This window comes from Eretmochelys imbricata, chromosome 9 (genome assembly GCF_965152235.1).
Source record: "Eretmochelys imbricata isolate rEreImb1 chromosome 9, rEreImb1.hap1, whole genome shotgun sequence".
Lineage (NCBI taxonomy): Eukaryota > Metazoa > Chordata > Testudines > Cheloniidae > Eretmochelys > Eretmochelys imbricata.
Genome location: NC_135580.1, coordinates 22,565,730 through 22,590,930, shown reverse-complemented (window position 1 = coordinate 22,590,930; position 25,201 = coordinate 22,565,730). Strand labels below are relative to the sequence as shown.

Genomic DNA, 25,201 nt, shown 5'->3' with positions numbered 1-25,201 from the left:
TGAGGCCATACCTCCAATAGGCAGAAAACCTTTAAAAAAAAACTGTCTTACAGCTTACTAAAAGTGGATAGGTTTGGGATCTGGCACATATCAACCTGTGGAACTCTTTGCCAGAGAATGTTGTGAAGGCAAAGACTATAACAGGATTAAAAAAAGAACTAGGTAAGTTCATAGAGGGTAGGTCCATTAATGGCTATTAGGCAGGATGGATACGGATGGTGTCCCTAGCCTCTGTTTGCCGGAAGCTGGGAATGGGTGATGGAGATGGATCACTTGAAGGTTACTTGTTCTGTTCATTCCCTCTGAAGCACCTGGGAATGGCTACTATTGGAAGACAGGGTACTGGTCTAGATTGAACTTTGGTCTGATCCAATATGGCTGTTCTTATGTTATGTTCTTATATGTACTGGGATCAGATTCCAGAGGCATGGACCCACCACTGAGTGTGTTCTGGTCCTGGTTCTTGTGAGATTTACCTTCTCTGGGTCAAATAGCTGAAGTATTATTTCTGAGTGCATGATGATGAATGCAGTTGTCACAGTATATGGGTGACTGGAGAGAGGCAGGAAGGTCTCTGAGATAACAGGACTCTAGACCAGGCAACTGCAATTGCATTAGCAGATCTTTCAGAGAAGTCTCTGAACTTGGACTGTACATGACATTCAGTATCACTAATGTTGTCAGTATACCAGTGTTATCTGTACAGATGCTGACTAGGTATTTCAGATGAGGTAATGGAGATTCTTTCTCATGGACATGTAAATATCAACATATATTCCTATTAATTAAACACAGAGCCTGCTTTATTATTCAGTGTAGGAATAAATGTATCTGGAAGAGGGAAAATATATGAGGCAGCTTCTCCTTTTCAAAAAGTTGCCATAATAGTGACTTGTGTTCATGTGAAATAGAGCATTCCTGTAACATCCTAGGATAGTGAGATTTGCATCACTTCATGAAACAGTGGCCTGGGGATTTGGCTTGTTAGTCTCGATCATATTTACATGATAATCATGGAATTCAACTGTTCTGATCATATTAAACAGTGAGCTTATTGGAAGCCCCTGGATGACTTTAAATGTACATGGACTGTTGTCTTTGTTAATAGTTGTGCATAAATCTGTGGGTTGAACAATAAACAGCTTCAAACATGATAACTGTGGAAAAACGGCAGTCTCTCACTTGAGTAAAAGTTGTCCAGCTTTCTGTAAAAGTGCAATATTGTCTGCTTTGCTCACTTCACAGCTTAGCCAAAACTGAACTAAACCACCTAAATTTCTCATCTATGGTGTTTTTATTTTGGGAAAGATTTAGGGTAACTGAACAAGTTGTTCATGAGAGAACTTTTTAAAAATGTCATATCTTAAAACAATTTGGCTTAAAAATTCCAAATCGAGATAATACTGTTGTCCACAGTGAGGACTGGTGCCTTTAGGTATTTTTTCAAAGACTTGAATGGGTAATATTGTAAGCTAGCCTATGTATTTTTATGGGAGGCTTCAAAGAGCTCATGAGGTCTCCTGCTCATATTGTAATATCTCAGTGAGATTTCATACATATATTACAGTGTTTGCAGATGGCAGCCTGCAAATATTTTCATATCCGTGAGTTCTGGTGCAGGAAATTGGGTTTCACGTTGCACAATGGGTGGGGCTATGAAGGGGGCAGGAAGGGCTCTGAGCGGCAGGAAGGAGAGGAAGCTCAGATATTGTAATACTTGTCATAGACTTCCATAGGGATGTCTTACATGGATAGGGTTGCCAACCTCCTGGTTTTGCCGGGCATCTCCTGGAATCAGGCGCCATCTCCTGGAGGCTATGGAAACCAATTCGAGAGAGTTTAGGCCGCTAAAAGTCCGGCAGAACATCAGGGCTAAGGCAGGCTCCCTGCCTGCCCTGGCCCCGCGCCACTCCCGGAAATGGCCAGCATGTCCTTGCGGCCCCTGGAGGCTGCAGGGGGTCCCGGCCCGCTGCCCCCACCCTGAGCGCCGACTCCACAGCTTCCATTGGCTAGGAACTGCGGCCTATGGGAGCTGTGGAGTCAGTGCTCAGGGTGGGGGCAGTGCGCGGAGCCCCCTGAGCGCTCTCCCCACCAGGGTCCACAAGGATGAGCTGGCTGTTTCCGGGACCCTCCTGAGGTAAGCACCGCCTGGCGGGAGCCCCCACCCCTTGCCCTCTCCCATACCCCAACCCCCTGTCCCTGCCCTGAGCCCCCTCCCACACCCAAACTCCCTCCCAGAGCCTGCACCCCTCACCCCCTCCTACACCCCAACTCCCTGCCCCAGCCCTGAGCCCCCTCCCACACCCAAACTCCCTCCCGAGCTTGCATCCCAACCCCCTGCCCCAGCCCAGTGAAAGTGAGTGAAGGTGGGGGACAGCGAGCAATGGGGGGGCGGGGATGGAGTCAACAGGGCACAGCCTTGGAGAAGAGGCAGGACAGGAGCGAGGCAGGGCAAGGCTAGAGTGTTTGGGTTTGTGTGATTAAACAGTTGACAACCCTATACATGGAAGGTATATCAAGGGGCATGAACAGAGTTAAGATTGCTTGGGACTTCTTAACTCTGCATTTTATGCAACTTTCTTAAATTAAAAATGTGTGTATTGTCTGTCTCCCTTCTCTCTGTCTCTTTAAAAGGTGAACTTGATTATTATTCCAAGTTAATGCATTTATTTCATTACCATTTTAACTTCATTATAACTTCCGTCTAATATGTATTTCCAAGACATTGTATGTGAAGCTAAAATGGTAATGAAATAAATGCAACAGCTTGCTTATCATTACAAGCTGTTAACTTTTTAAATGGCCATGCATTAATTTGACAAAAGTCCTAAATACAATATTGTATTTTTCTGATGTGTCTTTTAGTTTCAGAATAAACTTGACTCACTTTGTGGGCATTAAAGTCTCTTTGTTGCACTGCATAAAATTACTGTAAAGCATGTTCTTTTTATCTACAAGGATTTGTGTTCACACCCTTCACCCTTTAAAATTCCTGTGCCTTTTAAGTTGTTCATGGCTTTGGAAAGGCAACATATTTGACTTGCAAAAAGAGATAAATTACATATTCTTTTTAACAATATCTGGTTTCTTCTTGTGAAGAGTCGAGGGGAAATATACTATATAAATATATAAAATTAAAAAGGTAGAGTGCTAACCACGCGATTAAATAAGACTGAGTATCCATCTTTATTTTAACAGAAAACAAATAAAGATTGGAAAATACATGTGTCTTCATTACCATAATGTAAGCATCTAATTAGTTGTGGAAGAAATACACCAGGTACAGCAGAACCTTTCTTTTAATATGAAAGAGTTATGTTGGATGGAGAAGATAGTGTTGCATACAGATGACTACTTTTTTTGTTTTGAGGGGTTTGGGGTGGGGGGAGTAGGAAGGGGGTTCATAACACATATCTGGTTCTTGCTTTTATTTGTCTACACTGATTGACATAAATGTCTCTTTGGTTGACCTCTGAAACAGGGCAGTTATTTCTTCTAACCTGATGAATGGAGCTTGAAACCTTGAAAATGACCCAAGATCTGAACCATTGTTCATTTTACCTTATACTTGTCCTTATACAAGTGTTGTTAAGCCCTGGTCTACACTAGGAGTTGAAGTCGAATTTAGCAGCATTAAATCGATTTAACCCTGCACCTGTCCACATGACTAAGCCCTTTTTTTCGACTTAAAGGGCTCTTAAAATTGATTTCCTTACTCCACCCCCGACAATGGGATTAGCACTGAAATCGGCCTTGCTGGGTCGAATTTGGGGTATTGTGGACGCAATTAGACGGTATTGGCCTCCGGGAGCTATCCATTGTGGATAGCATTGTGGAGCTCCATTGTGACCACTCTGGACAGGACTCTCAACTCAGATGCACTGGCCAGGTAGACAGGAAAAGGCCCGCGAACTTTTGAATTTCAATTTCCTGTTTGGCCAGCATGGCAAGCTGCAGGTGACCATGATGGAATCCCAGAATCTCAAAAGAGCTCCAGCATGGACTGAACGGGAGGTACGGGATCTGATCGCTGTATGGGGAGAGGAATCTGTGCTATCAGAACTCCATTCCAGTTTTCGAAATGCCAAAACATTTGTCAAAATCTCCCAGGGCATGAAGGACAGAGGCCATAACAGGGACCCGAAGCAGTGCTGTGAGAAACTTAAGGAGCTGAGGCAAGCCTACCAGAAAACCAGAGAGGCGAGCGGCCACTCCGGGTCCGAGCCCCAAACATGCCGCTTCTATGATGAGCTGCATGCCATTTTAGGGGGTTCAGCCACCACTACCTCAGCCGTGTTGTTTGACTCCTTCAATGGAGATGGAGGCAACACGGAAGCAGGTTTTGGGGACGAGGAAGATGATGATGATGAGGTTGTAGATAGTTCACAGCAAGCAAGCGGAGAAACCATTTTTCCCGACAGCCAGGAACCATTTTTCACCCTGGACCTGGAGCCAGTACCCCCTGAACCCACCCAAGGCTGCCTCCCAGACCTGCCAAGCAGAGAAGGGACCTCTGGTGAGTGTACCTTTTAAAATACTATACATGGTTTAAAAGCAAGCATGTTTAACGATTAATTTGCCCTGGCATTCATGGCTATCCTGGATATACTCCCAAAGCCTTTGCAAAAGGTTTCTGGGGAGGGCAGCCTTATTCCATCCACCATGGTAGGACACTTTATCACTCCAGGCCAGTAGCACGTACTCAGGAATCATTGTAGAACAAAGCATTGTAGTGTATGTTTGCTGGCGTTCAAACAACATCCGTTCATTATCTCTCTGTGTTATCCTCAGGAGAGTGATGTCATTCATGGTCACCTGGTTGAAATAGGGTGCTTTTCTTAAGGGGACACTCAGAGGTACCCGTTCCTGCTGGGCTGTTTGCCTGTGGCTGAACAGAAATGTTCCCCGCTGTTAGCCACGGGGGTGGGGGAGGAAGCGGGTGAGGGGCTAGCCACGCGCTGTGGGGAGGGAAAATGCGACCTTGTAACGAAAGCACATGTGCTATGTATGTAATGTTAACGGCAAGGTTTACTGTGAAAGAGTGTACCCATTGTTCTATAAAATGTGTCTTTTTAAATACCACTGTCCCTTTTTTTTCTCCACCAGCTGCATGTGTTTCAAGGATCACAGGATCTTCTCCTTCCCAGAGGCTAGCGAAGATTAGAAGGCGAAAAAAATGCACTCGTGATGAAATGTTCTCTGAGCTCATGCTGTCCTCCCACACTGACAGAGCACAGACAAATGCATGGAGGCAGACAATGTCAGAGTGCAGGAAAGCACAAAATGCCCGGGAGGAGAGGTGGCAGGCTGAGGAGAGTAAGTGGCGGGCTGAAGAGAGGGCTGAAGCTGAAAGGTGGCAGCAGCGTGATGAGAGGAGGCAGGATTCAATGCTGAGGCTGCTGGAGGATCAAACCAATATGCTCCAGTGTATGGTTGAGCTGCAGGAAAGGCAGCAGGAGCACAGACCTCCGCTACAGCCCCTGTGTAACCTACCGCCCTCCTCCCCAAGTTCCATAGCCTCCTCACCCAGATGCCCAAGAACGCGGTGGGGGGCCCTCCAGCAACCCAGCCACTCCACCCCAGAGGATTGCCCAAGCAACAGAAGGCTGGCATTCAATAAGTTTTAAACTTTTAAAGTGCTGTGTGGCCTTGTTCTTCCCTCCTCCACCACCCCTCCTGGTGCTTCTCTCCTCCACCACCCCTCCTGGGCTACCTTGGTAGTTATCCCCCTATTTGTGTGATGAATTAATAAAGAATGCATGAATGTGAAGCAACAATGACTTTATTGCCTCTGCAAGTGGTGATCAAAGGAAGGTAGGGAGGGTGGTTAGCTTACAGGGAAGTAGAGTGAACCAAGGGGCGGGGGATTTCATCAAGGAGAAACAAGCAGAACTTTCACACCGTAGCCTGTCCAGTCATGAAACTGGTTTTCAAAGCTTCTCTGATGCGCACTGCGCCCTCCTGTGCTCTTCTAACCGCCCTGGTGTCTGGCTATGCGTAACCAGCAGCCAGGCGATTTGCCTCAACCTCCCACCCCACCATAAATGTCTCCCCCTTACTCTCACAGATATTGTGGAGCGCACAGCAAGCAGTAATAACCGTGGGAATATTGGTTTCGATGAGGTCTAACTGAGTCAGTAGACTGCGCCAGCGCGCTTTTAAACGTCCAAATGCACATTCTACCACCATTCTGCACTTGCTCAACCTGTAGTTGAACAGCTCCTGTCTACTGTCCAGGCTGCCTGTGTATGGCTTCATGAGCCATGACATTAAGGGGTAGGCTGGGTCCCCAAGGATAACTATAGGTATTTCAACATCCCCAACAGTTATTTTCTGGTGTGGGAATAAAGTCCCTTCCTGCAGCTTTTGAAACAGAGCAGAGTTCCTGAAGATGCAAGCGTCATGTACCTTTCCCGGCCATCCCACGTTGATGTTGGTGAAACGTCCCTTGTGATCCAACAGTGCTTGCAGCACTATTGAAAAGTACCCCTTGTGGTTTATGTACTCGCTGGCTTGGTGCTCTGGTGCCAAGATAGGGATATGGGTTCCGTCTATGGCCCCACCACAGTTAGGGAATCCCATTGCAGCAAAGCCATCCACTATGATCTGCACATTTCCCAGGGTCACTACCCTTGATATCAGCAGATCTTTGATTGCGTTGGCTACTTGGATCACAGCAGCCCCCACAATAGATTTGCCCACTCCAAATTGATTCCCGACTGACCGGTAGCTGTCTGGCGTTGCAAGCTTCCACAGAGCTATTGCCACTCGCTTCTCAACTGTGAGGGCTGCTCTCATCTTGGTATTCTTGCGCCTCAGGGCAGGGGAAAGCAAGTCACAAAGTTCCATGAAAGTGCCCTTTCGCATGTGAAAGTTTCGCAGCCACTGGGAATCGTCCCAGACCTGCAACACTATGCGATCCCACCAGTCTGTGCTTGTTTCCCAAGCCCAGAATTGGCGTTCCAATGCATGAACCTGCCCCATTAGCACCATGATGCCCACATTGCCAGGGCCCGACCTTTGAGAGAAGTCTGTGTCCATGTCCTCATCACTCACGTCACTGTGCTGACGTCGCCTACTCGCCAGGTATCGCTTTGCCAGGTTCTGGTGCTGCATATACTGCTGGATAATGCGTGTGGAGTTTAATATGCTTCTAATTGCCAAAGTGAGCTGAGCGGGCTCCATGCTTGCCGTGGTGTGGCGTCTGCACAGAAAAAAGACACGGAATGATTGTCTGCCGTTGGCCTGACAGAGGGAGGGGCGACTGACAACGTGGCTTACAGGGAATTAAAATCAACAAAGGGGGTGGCTTTGCGAGAAACTGAATGGCCCCTCAAGGATAGATCTCAAAACCTCAAGGATAGAACTGAAAACTGGGTTTAGCAGGCTGTTGATTTCACAGAGGGAGGGAGGGAGGAGAAAATGAATACAAAACAAATCTGGTCTATTTCTTGTTTTGAGCCACTTCATCTATCTTTATACATCTTGCTGACAGCAGACTGTGCAGTACGACTGCTAACCATTGTCAACACCTGGGTGCTCGGCAGAAGACGGTGCAGTACGACTACTGGCCATCATCTTCTGCTAGCTGCAGATTAAAAGACAGTGTGGGACTGAATCGCTACGAGATGAAACAAGGGAAATGACCTGGTTGAGTCACTCCCATGTTTGCCCAGGCGCCCGGTTAAAAGAGCACCCAGGACAACGTCAATGACAGCTACCAGTCATACTGCACTGTCTGCTGCCAAAAGGCAATAAACTGCTGCTGTGTAGCAATGCAGTACCACGTCTGCCAGCACCCAGGAGACATACGGTGACGGTTAGCTGAGCGGGCTCCATGCTTGCCATGGTATGGCATCTGCACAGATAACTCAAGAAAAAAGGTGCAAAACGATTGTCTGCCCTTGCTTTCACGGAAGGAGGGAGGGAACGGGGGCCTGATGATATGTACCCAGAACCACCTGCAACAATGTTTTAGCCCCATCAGGCACTGGGATTTCTACCCAGAATTTAAATGGGCGGCGGAGACTGCAGGAACTGTGGGATAGCCACCCACAGTGCAACGCTCCGGAAATTGACAGTTGCCTCGGTACCATGGACACACTCCGCCGACTACATGCACTTAGAGCATTTGTGTGGGGGGACACACAATCAACTGTATCAAAACGCTTTCTACAAAACCGACTTCTATAAATTCGACCTAATTTCTTAGTGTAGACATACCGTTACAAGCCACACTTCAAATTAGAAGTTATGCCAAACAGGTCTGTCATTTCTGAAATATGCATGGGATCAGTTTTCCTCGTCTTCTTCTTCTTTTTTTTTTTTTCTTCTTCTTCTTCCTGATTTATGCTCATTCCTATGCCAGTGAGGGAAGGAACAAATTTCCTAGTAAGACACGACATCTGTGTTGTTCCCTTCTCCTGATGTCATGCTGGAGAGTCCAATTTGCCTTTGGAGTCTGTGGGGCTGGGTGCAAGACAGGATGGCACTAAAATGCCAGCTACTTAGGCTCTCTGTAGCTGCTGAAATGTGGATCTGAAGAGAATCCAGATAAGCCTTCATGCTGAGACGTACCACGTAAAGGACCTCCTGAGCTTCATATGGCTGTATCCATAGAATCCTTTTCTTATTGAATTGAACCCTTGCTGTACCTCCTATAATACTATCATTTTATGGGACATGGACATTATTGCAACTGAACATGGCCACTGAGTAATGTCATCGACTGCAGAAGGATAAAAGGCCTAACTTTTATTATGCCATCTCTATGGATTATAAAACAAGCACTGTATTGTTTAATTAAATGTTCCACGCATTATAGGAGTTCTCTTATCTGTAGAACAGTGTTATCATTATACCCAGTTGCAGAAAGCTTTATTCACTATGTGTAATGATTGATTTTTAAGATTTCTTTTATGCAATCTGTGTCTATCAGTTCATAATCAACCATACTGCAACTTTGCTTTATTAAACTGGTACTTGTTTCTTAAGGTGATAATAGCATTAAACTATACCAGAAGAGAAGAATTAAAGCCAGTTAGAAACACCAAGCACTATTCCCTCACAAATACCTATGAAGGCTAAGAATTTCAAACGCGTCTTAGGCCAGCTCTACACTTCAGTGTTTTGTTAGGATAGTTGTCAGTCGGGGATGTGAAAAAAAACCACACACACCTAATGAATATACCTATGTCAGCAAAACTCCCAGTGTAGATGCAACAGAAGGCTTCCATTGGCCTAACTGATGTCATTCAGGGAAGCAGTGTTTATTACACCCACAGAACTCCTCCTCCTGTTGGTATATGCTGCTTCTACACTAGGGGGTTCTGCCGGTATAGTTATACTGCGGTAGCTGTTGGCAGAGCCTATGTAGTGTATACAAGGCAAGGTCTAAGGGATTTTGACACTTAATTCCCTTTGGCTCTTTGAAAATCCAAGCCGAAGTCATCACCAATATGTAATATATCCATCTGTGATACTCTCTTTTCCCCCACAGTGGCTATGCCCTGGAAATATAATTCACTTTAAAAACTTTCTTTCAATAGTTATTGTTTTTATTAACCAGTAACATATGGTCATTCATCTTAACCTCTCTCTCCTTGCCAAATGATACTGAGAACTTAAAAAAAAAAAAAAGAAGAAGCAACGAGTGAGGCCTTCTTTGAATATTCTTGTTTGCCGTATAGTAGGAATAATCTCTGTTTCTTAGAATAAATGGTCTAAAATTGATTAAACACTTCAGTCTTTTTCTGACTGTTCATCTCAGTAGCTATGTATTGCTATGCATACTAGAAAAAGACAAAAATTATCATGTAATTACAGCCTGATATCCCCAAAATGACTATTAATTTACTCTGTAGTGAAAATTTTATTTATTATAATTAAACAATCATAAAAGTAAAGCCTATTCGAGGCTCCAGGAGCCCTTGTCCACAATTAACAATGAAGTCAGTGTGCACTAAAATCAATGTGGACCAAAATAACAGCATATCTCTACTGCCAATCAGTCCACAAGAACATATTTCTCAATAAAGTCCTTCTACCCCTCAGATTTTGAACAAAAGCGTCCCCAAATATCTACTAAAAAAGACAGGTTTTGTAGCATATCCAGAAGGTCAACATATTTGGTTTACATTGGACCTAAGGAGACAAATCCAACATTGGAGCCCTTCTGTAGAACACCTTTGCGATATCTGTTCACTAACTCTGCTAATAGCACACACTCTGAATAAGAGTAGTGACAGCATAGAACCCTTTAGAGCCTCACGTGTGATATTCCTGTATTTGAATTGCATTTTATGCTTGCTCTTCATGCAACAGCATTCCACTATCCACTCCTTTTCCCACATTTTATTGAACTCTGCTTCTATATCATACTCTGCTAGGGTCTGCTAACATTTCAAAACAGTTTCACTGCAGAAATATCTGCTTTCACAAACTGAACTTTCTAAAACATTTGCTTCAGTGGCAGAAAAATCACCAAGTTTGGTCTCCAATTGAAGATGATTTTTTTTTGTTTTTGTTTTTCCCTGGAAGGTTTCAGCAAAATGTTTTGGCTTTTTTAAGTTATGGGAAAGGAGGAGGAAAGATACTTTCCCCATTGAAAAACCAACATTTTTGGGAGCAGGGCTATAAAAATATAGGTGACATTTGAAGATTGATATAAATAATTCTTACTGTGCGTGGGGTTTTTGGATTGGTCTAAACATGATTCTTATGATAGTTTGAATATTGTATACTGAGCATGCTCAGTAGAATATGAATCAATCTACAGGTGCACATTTACATATAGATTTGCTACACATGTGAGTATACTTTATGCACCTGCCTTAAATCAGACAACTCATGTGCATAAAATTCTGCACCTACGTAAGTGTTTGCAGGATCAAGGCCTAAGTGTGTACATCCTTTTTTTCTTTAGGGTACTTATAAGATCCCCAGACAGAGCCTGTAATCTTCTCAAGATGAATAGCTGCGTAGCAAGGAGCTTAAAAGCCATATGAGCGGATAACTGCTGACTTTTCCTTTTAGTTCTTTCCCTTTTCCTGTACCCTATTTAAACAAATGAACAAGAAACCTAGGAAATTTAGTGCACATGTGAAAGTTGCATGGTTAAAATAAAGGCAGCAAATGCAGAAGTTAAGGACCTACCAGCAATGTTAACTCAACCACCTTGCACATATTTTTCCTATTTCTCATTTTGTGCTTAAATATATATTATTGTGTGTCCTAATGCCATGCAACTCAAAGCATATGCATCACAACTACCTCTGTTGGAATCTTAACTTTTGCATTGCTGGAATTTTGTGACATTAAATATTCATCCTTAATTTGTATTAATGTACTTATTTGTCACATAGAGGATATTACTGAATGAGGCAGGGGTCCCAAAATACTGTGTGATGCTGTGATCAGAGACTGTATCATTTTGCATACGCATATGCGCAAGGGGGCAGAAATAAGGTTCCAATGGACAACCGTAATTCTGGCATTTCCTAATTTCTGAGTGTTTGACTTTACAACCTTAATAATGTGCTTTTAATATAGGGGTGGGTGGGTGTGTGTGAGAGAGTGGGGAGGGGTGGATATACCATTCAGCCATAAAGTAGTTATCAGTCCACATTTGAGTACACATAATTAAGATCCAAAATTTAAGATTAAATAGAGAGAGAGAGGTGGTTGTTGCTTTTTTTGAGGTTATCATTTGGGTTTGTCTTTCCATTTATCAACTTTACCTAGAAGATTGTGACAAAACATTCACAGTATCTAGCTGTCTCTGTTCAATCTCATACAGAGATAGTTTTGGTCGATGACCTCTTTGTAGCAATGGATGAAGATCAGATACACAACCTAAGTTATAAATCTGTCATCTGCCTTTGACACAGTTAATTATGCTTTATTACTGACTCATGGACAGATCAGATTATAAATAGATGGAGCATCTTTGCTCTTTTCTTTTGGAGAGATCCATCTGGGATTGGATATTGCTATTCTGCTGCAAAAGCAGACTCATGTAGGGTTTCTGCAGAGTATATTTTATTATCTTTTATTCAATATATGTATGGGGCCATTAGGATGGTTAATGAGGAGACATGAGCTGAAATGCCTTCAGTATGCTGATTTCAGAGTAGCAGCCGTGTTAGTCTGTATTCGCAAAAAGAAAAGGAGTAATTGTGGCACCTTAGAGACTAACAAATTTATTTGAGCGTAAGCTTTCGTAAGCTACAGCTCACTTCATCGGATGCATTCAGTGGAAAATACAGTGGGGAGATTTATATCCATAGAGAACAGTAAACAATGGGTGTGACCATACACACTGTCACCAGAGTGATTACTTAAGGTGAGCTACCAGGAGAGCGGGGGGGGGGGGAACCTTTTGTAGTGATAATCAAGGTGGGCCATTTCCAGCAGTTGACAAGAACATCTGAGGAACAGTGGGGGCGGGAGGGGGAGGAGGAGGGATAAACATGGGGAAATAGTTTTACTTTGTGTAATGACCCATCCACTCCCAGTCTCTATTCAAGCCTAAGTAAATTGTATCCAGTTTGCAAATTAATTCCAATTCAGCAGTCTCTCCTTGGAGTCTGTTTTTGAAATTTTTTTGTTGAAGTATTGCCACTTTTAGGTCTGTAATCGAGTGACCAGAGAGATTGAAGAGTTCTCCGAGTGGTTTTTGAATGTCATATTTCTTGACATCTGATTTGTGTCCATTTATTCTTTTATGTAGAGACTGTCCAATGTACACTGGTCAAACTGGACCATCCCCCCCTCCCCGGCTCTCCTGCTGGTAATAGCTCACCTTAAGTGATCACTCTGGTTAAAGTGTGTATGGTAACACCCATTGTTTCATGTTCTCTATGGATATAAATCTCCCCACTGTATTTTCGACTGAATGCATCCGATGAAGTGAGTTGTAGCTCACGAAAGCTTATGCTCAAATAAATTTGATAGTCTCTAAGGTGCCACAAGTACTCCTTTTCTTTCAGTATGCTGACAACACCTAACTTTTTTCTATTATTTCACCAGCTGGTGCAGCATCTTCCCCAGCGTTTGTTTGAGATTGGAGCAGTTGATTAAAACTGGATTAGATTAGAGTGATGATGGTATATATAGAGAAGATATCAGCCCCATTTGTCACCAGTGTTCACAACTTAATGTTAGATCCTCTGCTTCTGTTAGATGGTCACATAGCAGCAATGAGTAATGCAGGTGTTTTCATTTTGCATCTTGTCAGAGGTTGTAGTCATTTCTTTTTCAGGCAGACCTTGCTACCAGGACCCATGTCTATGTTGCATGCAAGATCTACTTATAGGCTAAAGGTAGTGGAGAATCAGCAGCCCATTTTTTGAATGAGGCATCTCTTCAGGAACACTGTCATGGTTAGTGGGCTTTCCATACCTCTGATCCCACCTGGTGTTAGCACCCCCCCAGCTCCCTGCCCCCGCCTTTCTCGCCCCCCCACAGCCCCAGCGCCCCCCAGCTCCCTTCCCCCTCCCCCCGCCTTCCTTCCCCCCGCAGCCCTAGCGCCCCCCCAGCTCCCCCCACCACAGCCCCAGCTCCAAATCTGATCATGCCCGGCCTGCAGGCCTCTGTGATCAACCGTGATTACTTCAGCAGGAGCAATTCTGTTCCCTCTGGGAGCAATGACCAGTGACCAAACAGCATTCTTAAAACAAAGGCTTTATTAAATTTATTAGGACAAAAATACTTCAGAGAAAACACGTTCAAAATAATAAACCAGACTATACACATGTCTCCTTTTCCCTAAGTCTTACCATTTGCTGGATCTGGGAAGGCCTAACTCCTTCAGACTTTCTCCTCAAAGGGTACGTCTTCACTACCCGCCTGATCAGCGGGTAGTGATCGATCTATCGGGGATCAATTTATTGCGTCTCATCTAGACGCGATGATAAATTTATCATCTAGACGCAATAAATCGATCCCCGAATCAACGCCTGTACTCCACCTCGGCAGGAGTAAGCGGAGTTGACGGGGGAGCTGCCACGGTCGACTCCCCCCCCCCCCCCCCAGTGTAGCCCAGGCCTTCGTCTCTCCCTCCATCAACCTATCACCCTGGACAGCTTCTGGAAAGCCTCCTCCCCACTGCCTTCTTCTGAGAAGCACTTTTTACCTGTTTGGTGTGCTTATGATATCCAGGAGCTCAGTTTTGGCAAAACAAGGCTTGCAACTTGTCCGAGACATCTTTAAGGATCTTGTCTCCTAACAGCTTGCTCTGTGGTCTGGATGTTCTTATCTGGGAACCCACTGTATTGCTTTCATGCACTGACCCCATTACAGGCATATAATAAACATTCCGCTATCCTCAATGTAAGTTACATCAGTACAGTCACACTGGAAATTCTAATAACCTGCTATAGTTACAGTAACTTCCCCTCACTGACAAGGTTACATACAATGTTCATAAAATTATCACACTCAGCATTTTTAGATTATAACAGCAGTTCCACAACTGTCACAAACATATCATACCAGATTCTGTACCTGTCAGCAACTGGTTTCTGGTGGAGTTTAAGGTGTTGGATTTGACCTATGATTTTAAGGTGTTTGTAACTTGACTACCCGAGTTACTACATCTTTTGTGATTCAGGTGCAACTGAGATCAGCAGAGGTATCCTAGCTGTAGCTCCCTTGATTTGTAAGTAGTTTGAGTCTGGGCATTTTGGGACATACTGCTAAGCCCATCTATTAATTCAGGCTTTTGAGGAACAGTTGAGTTGCCTGCGTTGGATATCTTTCTGGGAAGAGTTTGAAATAAATACTTTGTTTCAGGAGTATTAGTAGTATGGGGGCTGAGTTATCTGCTGGACTTATTCTTGTGCTATTGTCTTTTCCACAAAATATTGGCAAGGTGCCTAGAGCCCAGGAGAGGAGGTGAGTTTGTGTTTTAGTTGATTTGTATGAATCAAAATAAAGAATCTTCACAATATAAGCTATTTTATTTTGAATTTCAATGGGACTGGCACCTGAGTGTTTTTAGGTGATTTTGTATATAGGATTTAGGCTGCTAAGTGACTTAAGCACTTTTGACATTTTTAGCCTTTATTTTTACACTAGGAGAGACATTTTATAATATGGATATGCCTTGTACAGTGAACAGGAACCTTACTGTCCCCCTGAGCAGAACATAGTTCTCTGGGAGAAGGTATCAACTACTAAACTGTTACTATATTTGTGCTACACTTATTGTGTTCTTGAGCACTCTTCACCCACAGAACTCAAAGTACAGAAGAGGGTAAGTAGTGAAACTGAGTCACATCTGGGGAAGCAGACTGGGTAGTGAACCTCTGGCTGAGCTGGGCCTAGAACCCGGTCTGATTCCACATCCAGTGTCCATGCTGAACCAGGCTCTCTCTACTTGGTCTTCGTTAAAAAGCCAAGAGAGTTGAAAATAATAATAATATGACATTGCTTAGGTGGGTGCACTAAGGTACAGCTTCTGTGTTACATAGCAGCGTGTAATAATGTAAGTCAGGCATTAATTGCTTCAAAACATTCCTTAAAGTTATTCAAAGAAACCTTGTACATTTGAGACAGAGGTGTGATTGCAAAGTGTGCTGAGCTACTTGCACAGGTTGGTACAGGTAGAGACTGGTATTATATGGCCTTAGTCCTCATTTACTGCAAACTCTTTGTGTGGCTTTTGTAATAATAGACTTAATTTCATGGCTGCAGGCAGTTCAAACTGTGCATGCTCCAGGGCCCGAAAAAGAAAGCAAATGAATGAGAGTTGAAGGGGTGGTTGGATTCCTGCCAGCTCGCAGTCTATCTATCAGAAGCTGCTCCAAAGTTCATAGGATCACAATGTGTTTCTTCTTGCACACACACACACACACAAAAAAGACAAGAAAGGAATTTGTGACCGTGCCTTACCTGAGTGCAGCTTATTGTTGGCGGGCCAGGCTCTCGTGGGCACAGTGTTAGAGGGAAGAGGGTGCAGCCCTCACGGGCTCTGCCTGGGAAGGGGCAGTAAAAAGAGAAACAGCCATTCCACAGGGGCTCCCCCTCCCCAGTCCCCGCATGAGCTGCAGCTCTGCGTCTTGCCCAGCTGTACCGCAGGGGGCGGTGTGAGCACCAGCCTCCCCGTTGCTTCTTACGCCGGCAGCGTGGGGACGGGACTTCGTGCCACGGCTGCCGGCCGAGCTCCCTCCCGCACCCCCCGTTTGGCTGCGCTGCGCTGCCGGCGGGCCCCCGGCTCAGCAGCTGGACGCGGCAGCCGGGAAGTTGCAGCCGCCGCGCTATGGGGCCAGCCGCCTCCTGACCACACCATGGAGCCCTAGCGAAGGCGTCTGCCCCTCCTCTGCCTGGGGGTGAGCGCGCCGGGTCCGGAGATCCGCTCCCCCAAAGCGGGCGCAGATGCTTCCCCTGGCCGGAGCGCGGGGGAGGTGGCAGGAAACTTTGGGAGAGTCGGGGAAGCCCCCGGCCCGGGGAGGGGGGGGCGGGGGCGAGGCGAGAGCCCCCAGAGCAGCCCCCCGCCCCCGGTGCAAATCGGGACGCGGCGCTCGCTGCGGGGGCACATCCGTGGCCGGGCTTTCTGTGCCCGCAGGCGATGCGCTTCCCGCGGGCGGCGGCCAGACAGGAGGCGGCTGGTTCCTGCTCTCTAATCCGCTGCGTGTTTCCTTCTCTCCCCCTCAGGATTACCGCGAGGATGGGATGGATTTAGGAAGCGACGCGTGCAGCAGCCGCTCCAGCTCCGAGTCCGGCTCCAGCAAAGTCACCCCTTGCTCGGAGTGCAAATCCTCCCCCTCCCCCAGCAGCCTGGACTTGGCGGCCCTGGAGGACTCGGAGGAGGAGGAGGGTTACCTGGGGTACGGAAGGAAGGGCACTGCCGCGTGGGAGGAGGACCGGCTCTGCACCGCCGGCTGCGATGCCACGGCTGCCAAGCGAAGGAGTTTGGCGGAGGAGCTGGAGGATGTGAGAAGCACCAGCGGCGCCAACCCCACCATGCCGCCCCCCGCCCCCAACGGCAACCCCCCGCCCCACCGCCCGCTCCCGCCCCAGGACCTCCGGCAGAACGGCAACGTGGTGCCCCCCGGCCGCAGGACGGGGCACCGCGGGGCGGGCGGGCGCAAAGCCCATCTCCAGAAAGCCCAGCCGGCTGTGGGGAGGCTCCGCGGTGGAGGGGGGGTCGCCCCCGGGCACCCCTTGGACAGCTCCGCGGGGGGCACGTGGCTGAAAGAGCAGGAGCCCCAGCTCCCGACTATGGACTGGGAGGCTTTGGAGAGACACCTGGCAGGGTTACAGTTTCAGGAACAGGAGGTACGAAACCAGAGCCAGAAAACAAACTACACCTCAGTAAGTTGGTCCCCGTTATCTGCAAGGTCTGTGGCTTTGGGGAGGGAGCGAGGGAAGGCGAGTCAGAGTAAAGGGAATTACTTATGGTGACAAGATATGTTACTAGGCAGTGAGTCACACGTCCCTCGCAGAGATCCGTACGGAGCATTGCCATAGATGGTAATTGAGCAAATCGCTGTTGCCCTTTAATTGTGACGGGTTTTTTCACCCTTCCGACCTGGGAGGGCAACTTACTGAATGCAGCATTGTTGCTGGTAAGAAGCTTCATTGTGTGTGAATCTAGATCTGTCCCCTTTCTTGCAGATCTGCAAAGAATTTCTGTCTTTCTCCAGCGTCTTTCATTTGTTCAGCGGTGGAAGGAATAGCTTGCCTCTGATCTGCCCGCCCCTGGCCTGAGGATCAGGGAGTCAGGGGTGCCTCTGTGGAACAGAGCAAGCTGGTGACTCAGTGGCCATTTGTAACATATTGTGATTGCTGAGATTTTGGTGGGGCTCAGTGGCACTTCCTGTTTCTTATCAGACAAGCACCTGGCTGGATACAGGAAAGCTAGACAACGTGGGTGGCATCAGGAGCAGGAGTGGGTGGAATTAACATAAGCAGGAGTCTTAGGCCATTTAGTACAAGGGTTCTCAACCCTTTTCTATAAAAACTCCACGCCTGTCTCCCCCTTCCCCTGCCACAATAACTGGTTTATATAAAAGCCAGAGCTGGCGTTAGGGGGTAGCAAGCCAAATAGTTGCCTGGGCTCCACACCACAGGGGCCCTGCAAAGCTAAGTTGCTCAGGCTTCAGCTTCAGCCCCAGGTGGCGGGTTTGGATTCAGGGCTTCAGCTCTATACAGTGGGGCTTCAGCTTTCTATCCTGGGCCCCAACAAGTCTAATGCTGGCGGTGCTTGGCGGCCCCCCAAAACCTGCTCGTGGACCCCCCAGACACCTGTTGAGAACTACTGATGTCAGGGTTCCCTCCCCACTCTGAACTCTAAGGTACAGATGTGGGGACCTTCAGGAAAGCTCCCTAAACTTATTTCTACCAGCTTAGGTTAAAAACTTCCCCAAGGCACAAATCCTTTGTCCTTGGACGGTACGCTGCCATCACCAAGTGATTTAGACAAAGAATCAGGGAAAGGACCACTTGGAATTCCTATTCCCCCAAAATATCCCCCCAAGACCTACACCCTTTTCCTTGAGAATAATATACCAACCAAATAGGTAAACCAGATTCTTAAAAAAACAGAACTTTATTATAAAGAAAATAAAAGTAAAAGAACCACCTCTGTAAAATCAGGATGGAACGTAACTTTACAGGGTAATCAGATTCAAAACACAGAGGATTGCCCTCTAGGCAAAACTTTAAAGTTACAAAAAACAGGGATAAACCTCCCTCTTAGCACAGGGAAAATTCACAAGTTAAAAGCAAAAGGTAATCTAATGCGCTCTGCCTTATTTACTTACTCTTTTTGCAATATAGAGACTCACTTTAGGATGGTTTATAGGAGAAGGAGTTTTCTGACTTGGTGCTTCTCTGCTTCCCAAGAGAATTCACAAACAAAGCCCCCCTCCCCAGATATGAAAGTATCTTCTTTCCCCATTGATCCTTTTGGTCAGGTGCCAACCATACTTCCCAATATGGACCTGGCCCAGTGAAAAGAGTCAGTATCTTCTTTTTGAAGGGTGGTTTCCTGTTTGCTTTATTTTGAGGTATAGCAACAATTTCAACCCAAGCATTTAAATCTGTACCTTAGGCAAGAAGGATTGCATACTTTAACTTAGCTAAAGTATGTGGCAACATTACACCATGCTTGTAACATTACACCATGGTACCTTGCCTTGGGGTGTGGTTTGAGTACACAGGGCCTCAGGCTACTGGAAATTGGATGCCTGCACTTTGAATTTACAGCATGAGGACAACTAACAGCGTTTCTCAGAGTAATTGGGATTGCTAATACTAAAAGAAGGAAGAGGATGCTTTCTTTGCCTTGTAGAACCTGCTTATAAGACCCCCACTTTGTGTTTCAAATGTGTTTCCTTTAATCACTGCTGTATAGCAGATTTTCATAGCTATTCTTTTCATCAGCATTCAGCAAATATCTTTAAGCAGCAACCAAAAATTGTCATTGCTAGACACAAAGTTATTACAGTGTTAGGAAAAAACATCTCCTGGTAACTGTCTTAATGTCTATATTTTATTTTGAACAGATTTTAGAAAGTATGAAGCTAATGAACAACATTTTGCTTGTATTCTGTTGTTGTTGCAACTGTAACAAAATAATACAATGGCTTTTAGTTTCAGCAATAAGAGATGCTGATGTCATTTTATTTTAAGTATGACCTAGCCTTGTTGAGGATTTTATATATTCTGTGAAAGTTGTCTTTATGTGTGTGAGCGTATGTATGTGTGTGAATTTAGGTGCCTATTCTTTGAGGGATTAAGTGGCGTTGGCTTCCCTATACAGCTCTGCCAATGAACTACACTCCTAACTGGCCAGAGCAGTGGTATTCCAGTCCTGGGCTGCTGTTGAGCAGAGACTGTCACACAGAGTAATGACAATTTATTTTATTTTATTTATTTTTTTGTGAGAGCTGAACAAAATCCCCTAACAGCCAGAATGAAAACATCAAACACGTTTTTGCTTGTAACCTGATCCAGAACTGGAACCCAGTACTCCAGAGATTTAAGAACCACAGTCAAGGTGGAAACTACTTCTATTATATAACTATTTGGAAGGACAAATACAGTATATTGTGAAATCTCATACTATATGGTTTAGTATACAAAGTAATAATTTTTGAATCTTTCTGGAAGAAAAAGAAACTAGCACATATTTATTCTCCAATAAGCAGGTGTCAATGGTGGTTTGGGTGTACAGCATTCTGTTCAGGGAGATATGAAATCCCATTAATTAAGAATCGTTTTTATAATATGTAAATTAAAAGATGGTATGACATTCCCTAAACTTTTCTCTAAAACCATTGAAGGTACAGTCAAATACTGCTTTATGATAGACAGTAAGACTGATGTATGCTCTGTTAACCTCCACTTTATAACTTCATTTTCCTAGGGCTTGATTCTGTAGGGTGCTCTGCAACCTCACTTCTTACTGATATCAGCTGAAGAGAGGGCACTGACTACTTGCAGCATTGGCCTTCTAGTTAGGCATCTAGGACTTTATATCATACTTACTATGTTTTGAAATGACGTTGAATGAATCATTTGTTGAATATTACAAATGATTTTTGAAAAATCTTGTGGTTATTAGATATTGTAATTAGTACAGTCTGGTAGAATGACAGCTACCACACAGTATATTTTTAAAAGACCAGACTTGGAACTAAGGGTGAGCTAATAACAGCAGCATGTAGAGGGTGTGGGAATAAAATCACTAATCCCAGGGCTTTTTTGGTGGTCTTGTAATTGATAGTGGCTTATTCAGAAACTAAGCTTTTTTTTTTTTTAAGTTGTTTCTCTCCTTTATTGTTATGATGATGATCTTAGCAATGTAAACTGATGTACTCTTACTTTTGGTCACTCAAGCTTACAGAAAACCATCTCTAACTAAGCAGCAGCAGCAAATGTAGGAACTCTTTCTTTCTAGTTGGGTGCTTGCTTAAGTGAGGTGTTACCCTGAAAGATTTTTGGATCATTGCCATTCGTAATAATTTTAGCACTTACATTTAAGAAAAAATGTTAATTGGAGCCAGTACCCTAAAAAAACAAACAAATATTATCTGTCTTGGACCTGCTCTTCCCCTTTATCTAGTATTAGTGCTTTGACCATGCTTTCTCCAAACCAGGCTCCTCCCATTACACTACCTGTACTTGGCGTAGCACCTTGCCTCCCACCTGGAGGATGAGCACATAGGTCCTCTTTGTTTAGCTGCTACAAACACTGATCCCTATGCAAGGGATTTCATGGAAGCCTAATCTGTGTTACAGAATTGCACTGTGGTTCCAATGTTGGAAGTTGCACTTTGGGTGCCGTACTGTCTCACACAGACACGCTGCACTCCTTGTAAGTATTGCAGTAACACTGCTTTCTGTAGATCAGATCAGGCTAAGGAGACTGGCCTTGCATCTCCAGAGACACAGCACATGCACGTCTTCTTTCCCTCTTTCTCATTGCTGAGCTGCCTGTCAGCTTAAGCCCATAGTTGGCATTTCCTATTTTTATAAATGTATCAGTTTTATGGTATGTGAGGTACTGGAAGAATTCCTGATAATTGTAACCAATTTCCCCTCCTGCAGTTTTCCAGCACCCGTGGGAACAACAATGTGTGTAGCTCGTTGTGGCAGCCTTTCTCTTTTTCCATGCATATTTCTATTTATGTATTTGAACATTTATTTGGCTTATGTGCCTCAGTTCTGTGAATCCATCAAAACCACTAAGCTACTAAAGGAATCTCATTTCTGTTATCTCAGTCATGGATCTGTTCCTTCTAATTAGCATCTGTGCCTTATGGGCATAGTTTAGGACAGGTAAGTACACTGTATTAGACTGTTTGAAGTGCAGATAGACTCATGGTTTTTACTGATCCTCACTTTCTATAATAGAGAAGGTCAGGGTGAATAAATAGTGGGGAAGTGGGGGATCTCTGCTATCAAGGCCAGTTTAACAATAACTATTTTGCTGTGCTCTCCTGCAGTAACATTCTCTCTAACCTCCATTCACTCAGCTCTATTCCATCTTCAGGAAGGGTTTTCCCTTATTTCTTGGGGCATGTCTACACAACAGTTAAAAACCTGGGGCTAGCCCATGACAGCTACTCAGGTTTGCAGGGCTTTGGCTAAGGGGTCATTTATTGCGCAGTAGATATTTGGGCTTGGGCTGGAGCTCAGGCTTTAGGACTCTTTGTGGTGGGAGGGTCCCAGAAATTGGATTGCAGGTGGAGCTGGAATATCTACAGTACAATTAAACAGCGCTGCGAGCGTGAGCCCACTTCTGCTGGCACAGGCCAGCGTTGGTTGTATAATTACAGTTTAGACTTGCCCTTTGAGGCAGGGAGCCCATGTGCTTCTTCCCCTGCTGTTTCTTGATATTGAGGGTTCTCTCCAGCCTCCCCATGATGGACATGAACAGTCATTCATCCAACCTGATGTTCGAGGTATTTCTCCTTGCATACATCTTCTTGGCTGTCAGGCTTTTTCGGATTGAGAAGGCAGAGGGAGGGGGAGACTCGAAGAGACTTCATGTCCTTATCTGTCTAGTTTGAAGTGAATTTCTCCCAAATTTTCCCAGGTTTTCTTAGAGTATGGGGGAGCAGGCATAGCAGAACACAAATGCCCCTTCTTCACCTTTCAGTCTGGTGCAATTTGAGAAAGCTACAGATCCTTCTTTTCAGGCCAGAGCTGCTGCTGCAGGTGAGGAATTGAGACACACAGAGATCAAGTTACTTGTTCACAGTCATACAGGAAGCATGTGGCAGAACTGGGAATTAAATCCAGGTTTTCTGAGTCCAGTCCAGTGCCATGTACGCAAGACTATACCCTCCTTTTCTTTATGAAATATTACATAATTAATTCTAGGTTACTTGCAGAAACCTATGACAGGAACTTCAGGTATAATAATACTAAGTAAAATATGAAGTCTTAGAAGGATTCAGATAGAGTTAGGATGCCTGATTTGACTGCTGCGGTCAGCTTCTAAGGCAGTGGTTCTCAAATGTCTGTAGTAGTGACCCCTTTCACACAGCAAGCCTCTGAGTGTGACCCCCTTATAAATTAACACTTTTCAAATATACTTAACACTATTATAAATGCTGGAGGTGAAGTGGGCTTTGGGGGTGGAGGCTGACAGCTCGCGACCCCCTACATAATAACCTCACGAGCCCCTGAGGGGTCATGACCCCCAGTTTGAGAGCCCCTGTGCTAAGGCATTATCGGCTAATTTTAGGTGACTCACCCCTTAAGAGAGTTTTGTAAACCCAGATAGAAACAGAAACGTTTTCATTGTTTTTTCCTGAATTGACAGGGTTTGTGTGTTTTTTTTTTAAAAGTATATAAATATTCCTTGCATTGGTGAAAACTCAGGTATTTTCTTTGACCATTCAATATTTCAGGTCCTTACTCTCCCAAATACTCCAGTTTATAGTAGGTCATCTTCCTCTTTCAGACTTTTGTTGATTAATTTGAGATTGCATCATCAGCTCTGATCTAGTGGTCCTGTTCACTTTAATACTCGTGTTTGAAACCAGATTTCAGGAACAGCTCTGACCAGACTCTACTGTAATATGGTTTGCACTAATCTATATCTATATCTCGCACTAATAAAAAAAAGTTACAGTTGTGTTAAGAACTATGTTAAAGCCATGCTATAGGAGGTTAGTCTATGGCATGATTTCTGCTAATAATCATTCAGAAAATGTTTCCTATCCACACTGAATGCTTTGCCCTTATCTGCGCTTACTCCCCACCACCACCCTGAAATTTCCCATTGTTGTTTCTCTCTGTAGCAGCAACAGTGGAAGCACTAATTGCATCATTGTTTCCTTTTGCTCCCCCTGTCTGTTATATCCTCCTGTTTGCCTTCTGTCATCTTAGATTGTAAACTCTGTGGAACAAAGATCATCTTTTCATTGTGTTGTATCATATCTAATAGGCTGTTGATTAATCGCCGTTAACTCGTGCGATTAACTCAAAAATTAATCGGGATTAAAAAAATTTATTGGGATTAATCACAGTTTTAATTGTACTGTTGAACAACAGAATACCAATTGACATTAAATATTTTGGATGATGTTCTACATTTTCATATTTATTGTGTTCTGTGTTGTAATTGAAATAAAAATGTATATTTTTGCTTACAAATATTTGCACTGTAAAAGTGATAAACAAAAATATTTTTCAGTTCACCTCAAACAAGTCGTGTAGTGCAATCTCTGTTGTGGAAGTGCAGTTTACACATGTAGATTTTTTTTGTTTGTTCCATATCTGCACTCAAAAACAAAACAATGTAAAACTTTAGAGCTTACAAGTCCACTCAGTCCTACTTCTTGTTCAGCCAGTCGCTCAGACAAACAAGTTTGTTTACGTTTACACAGCTAATGCTGCCCTCTTCTTACTTACAGTGTCACCAGAAAGTGAGAACAGGCCGTTTGCATGGCACTTTTGCAACTGGCATTGCAAAGTATTTACTTGCCAAATATGCTAAATATTCATATGCCCCTTCATGCTTCAGCCACCATTCCAGAGGACATGCTTCCATGCTGATGATGCTCGTTAAAAAAATAATGTGTTAATTAAATTTGTGACTGAATTCCCTGGGGGGAATTGTATGTCCCCTGCTCTGTGTTACCTGCATTTTGCCATATATCTTATGTTATAGCAGTCTCGGATGATGACCCAGCATTTGTTGTTCATTTTAAGAACACTTTCACTGCAGATTTGACAAAACGCAAAGAAGGTACCAATGTGAGATTTGTAAAGATAGCTACGGCAGTTGACCCAAGGTTTAAGAATCTGAAGTGCCTTCCAAAATCTGAGAGGAATGAGGTGTAGACAGAGCATGCTTTCAGAAGTCTTAAAAGAGCAACACTCCGATGCAGAAACTACAGAACCCGAACCACCAAAAAAGAAAATCAATCTTCTGCTGTTGGCATCTGACTCAGATAATGAAAATGAATATGCGTCGGTCTGCACTGCTTTGAATTGTTATCGAGCAGAACCCGTCATCAGCATGGACGCATGTCCCCTGGAATGGTGGTTGAATCATAAAGGGACATATGAATCTTTAGCGCATCTGGCACATAAATATCTTGTGACGCTGGCTACAACAGTGCCATGAGAATGCCTGTTCTCACTTTCAGGTGATGTTGTATACAGGAAGCAGGCAGCATTATCTCCTGCAAATGTAAATGAACTTGTTTGTCTGAGCGATTGGCTTTATAAGAAG

General features: G+C 44.4%; 1 protein-coding gene across 2 annotated transcripts in view; it reads left to right on the top strand.

Moving 5' to 3' along the window:
* LOC144270066 (schwannomin-interacting protein 1) overlaps window positions 1–25,201 on the top strand; it is a 389,770-nt gene that overhangs the window by 258,087 nt on the left and 106,482 nt on the right. For both annotated transcript variants that reach the window (XM_077826269.1, XM_077826268.1), the window contains one exon: window positions 16,657–17,316. In XM_077826269.1, coding sequence (XP_077682395.1) covers window positions 16,657–17,316 — 660 coding nt within the window. The remainder of the gene's footprint in view (window positions 1–16,656; window positions 17,317–25,201) is intronic.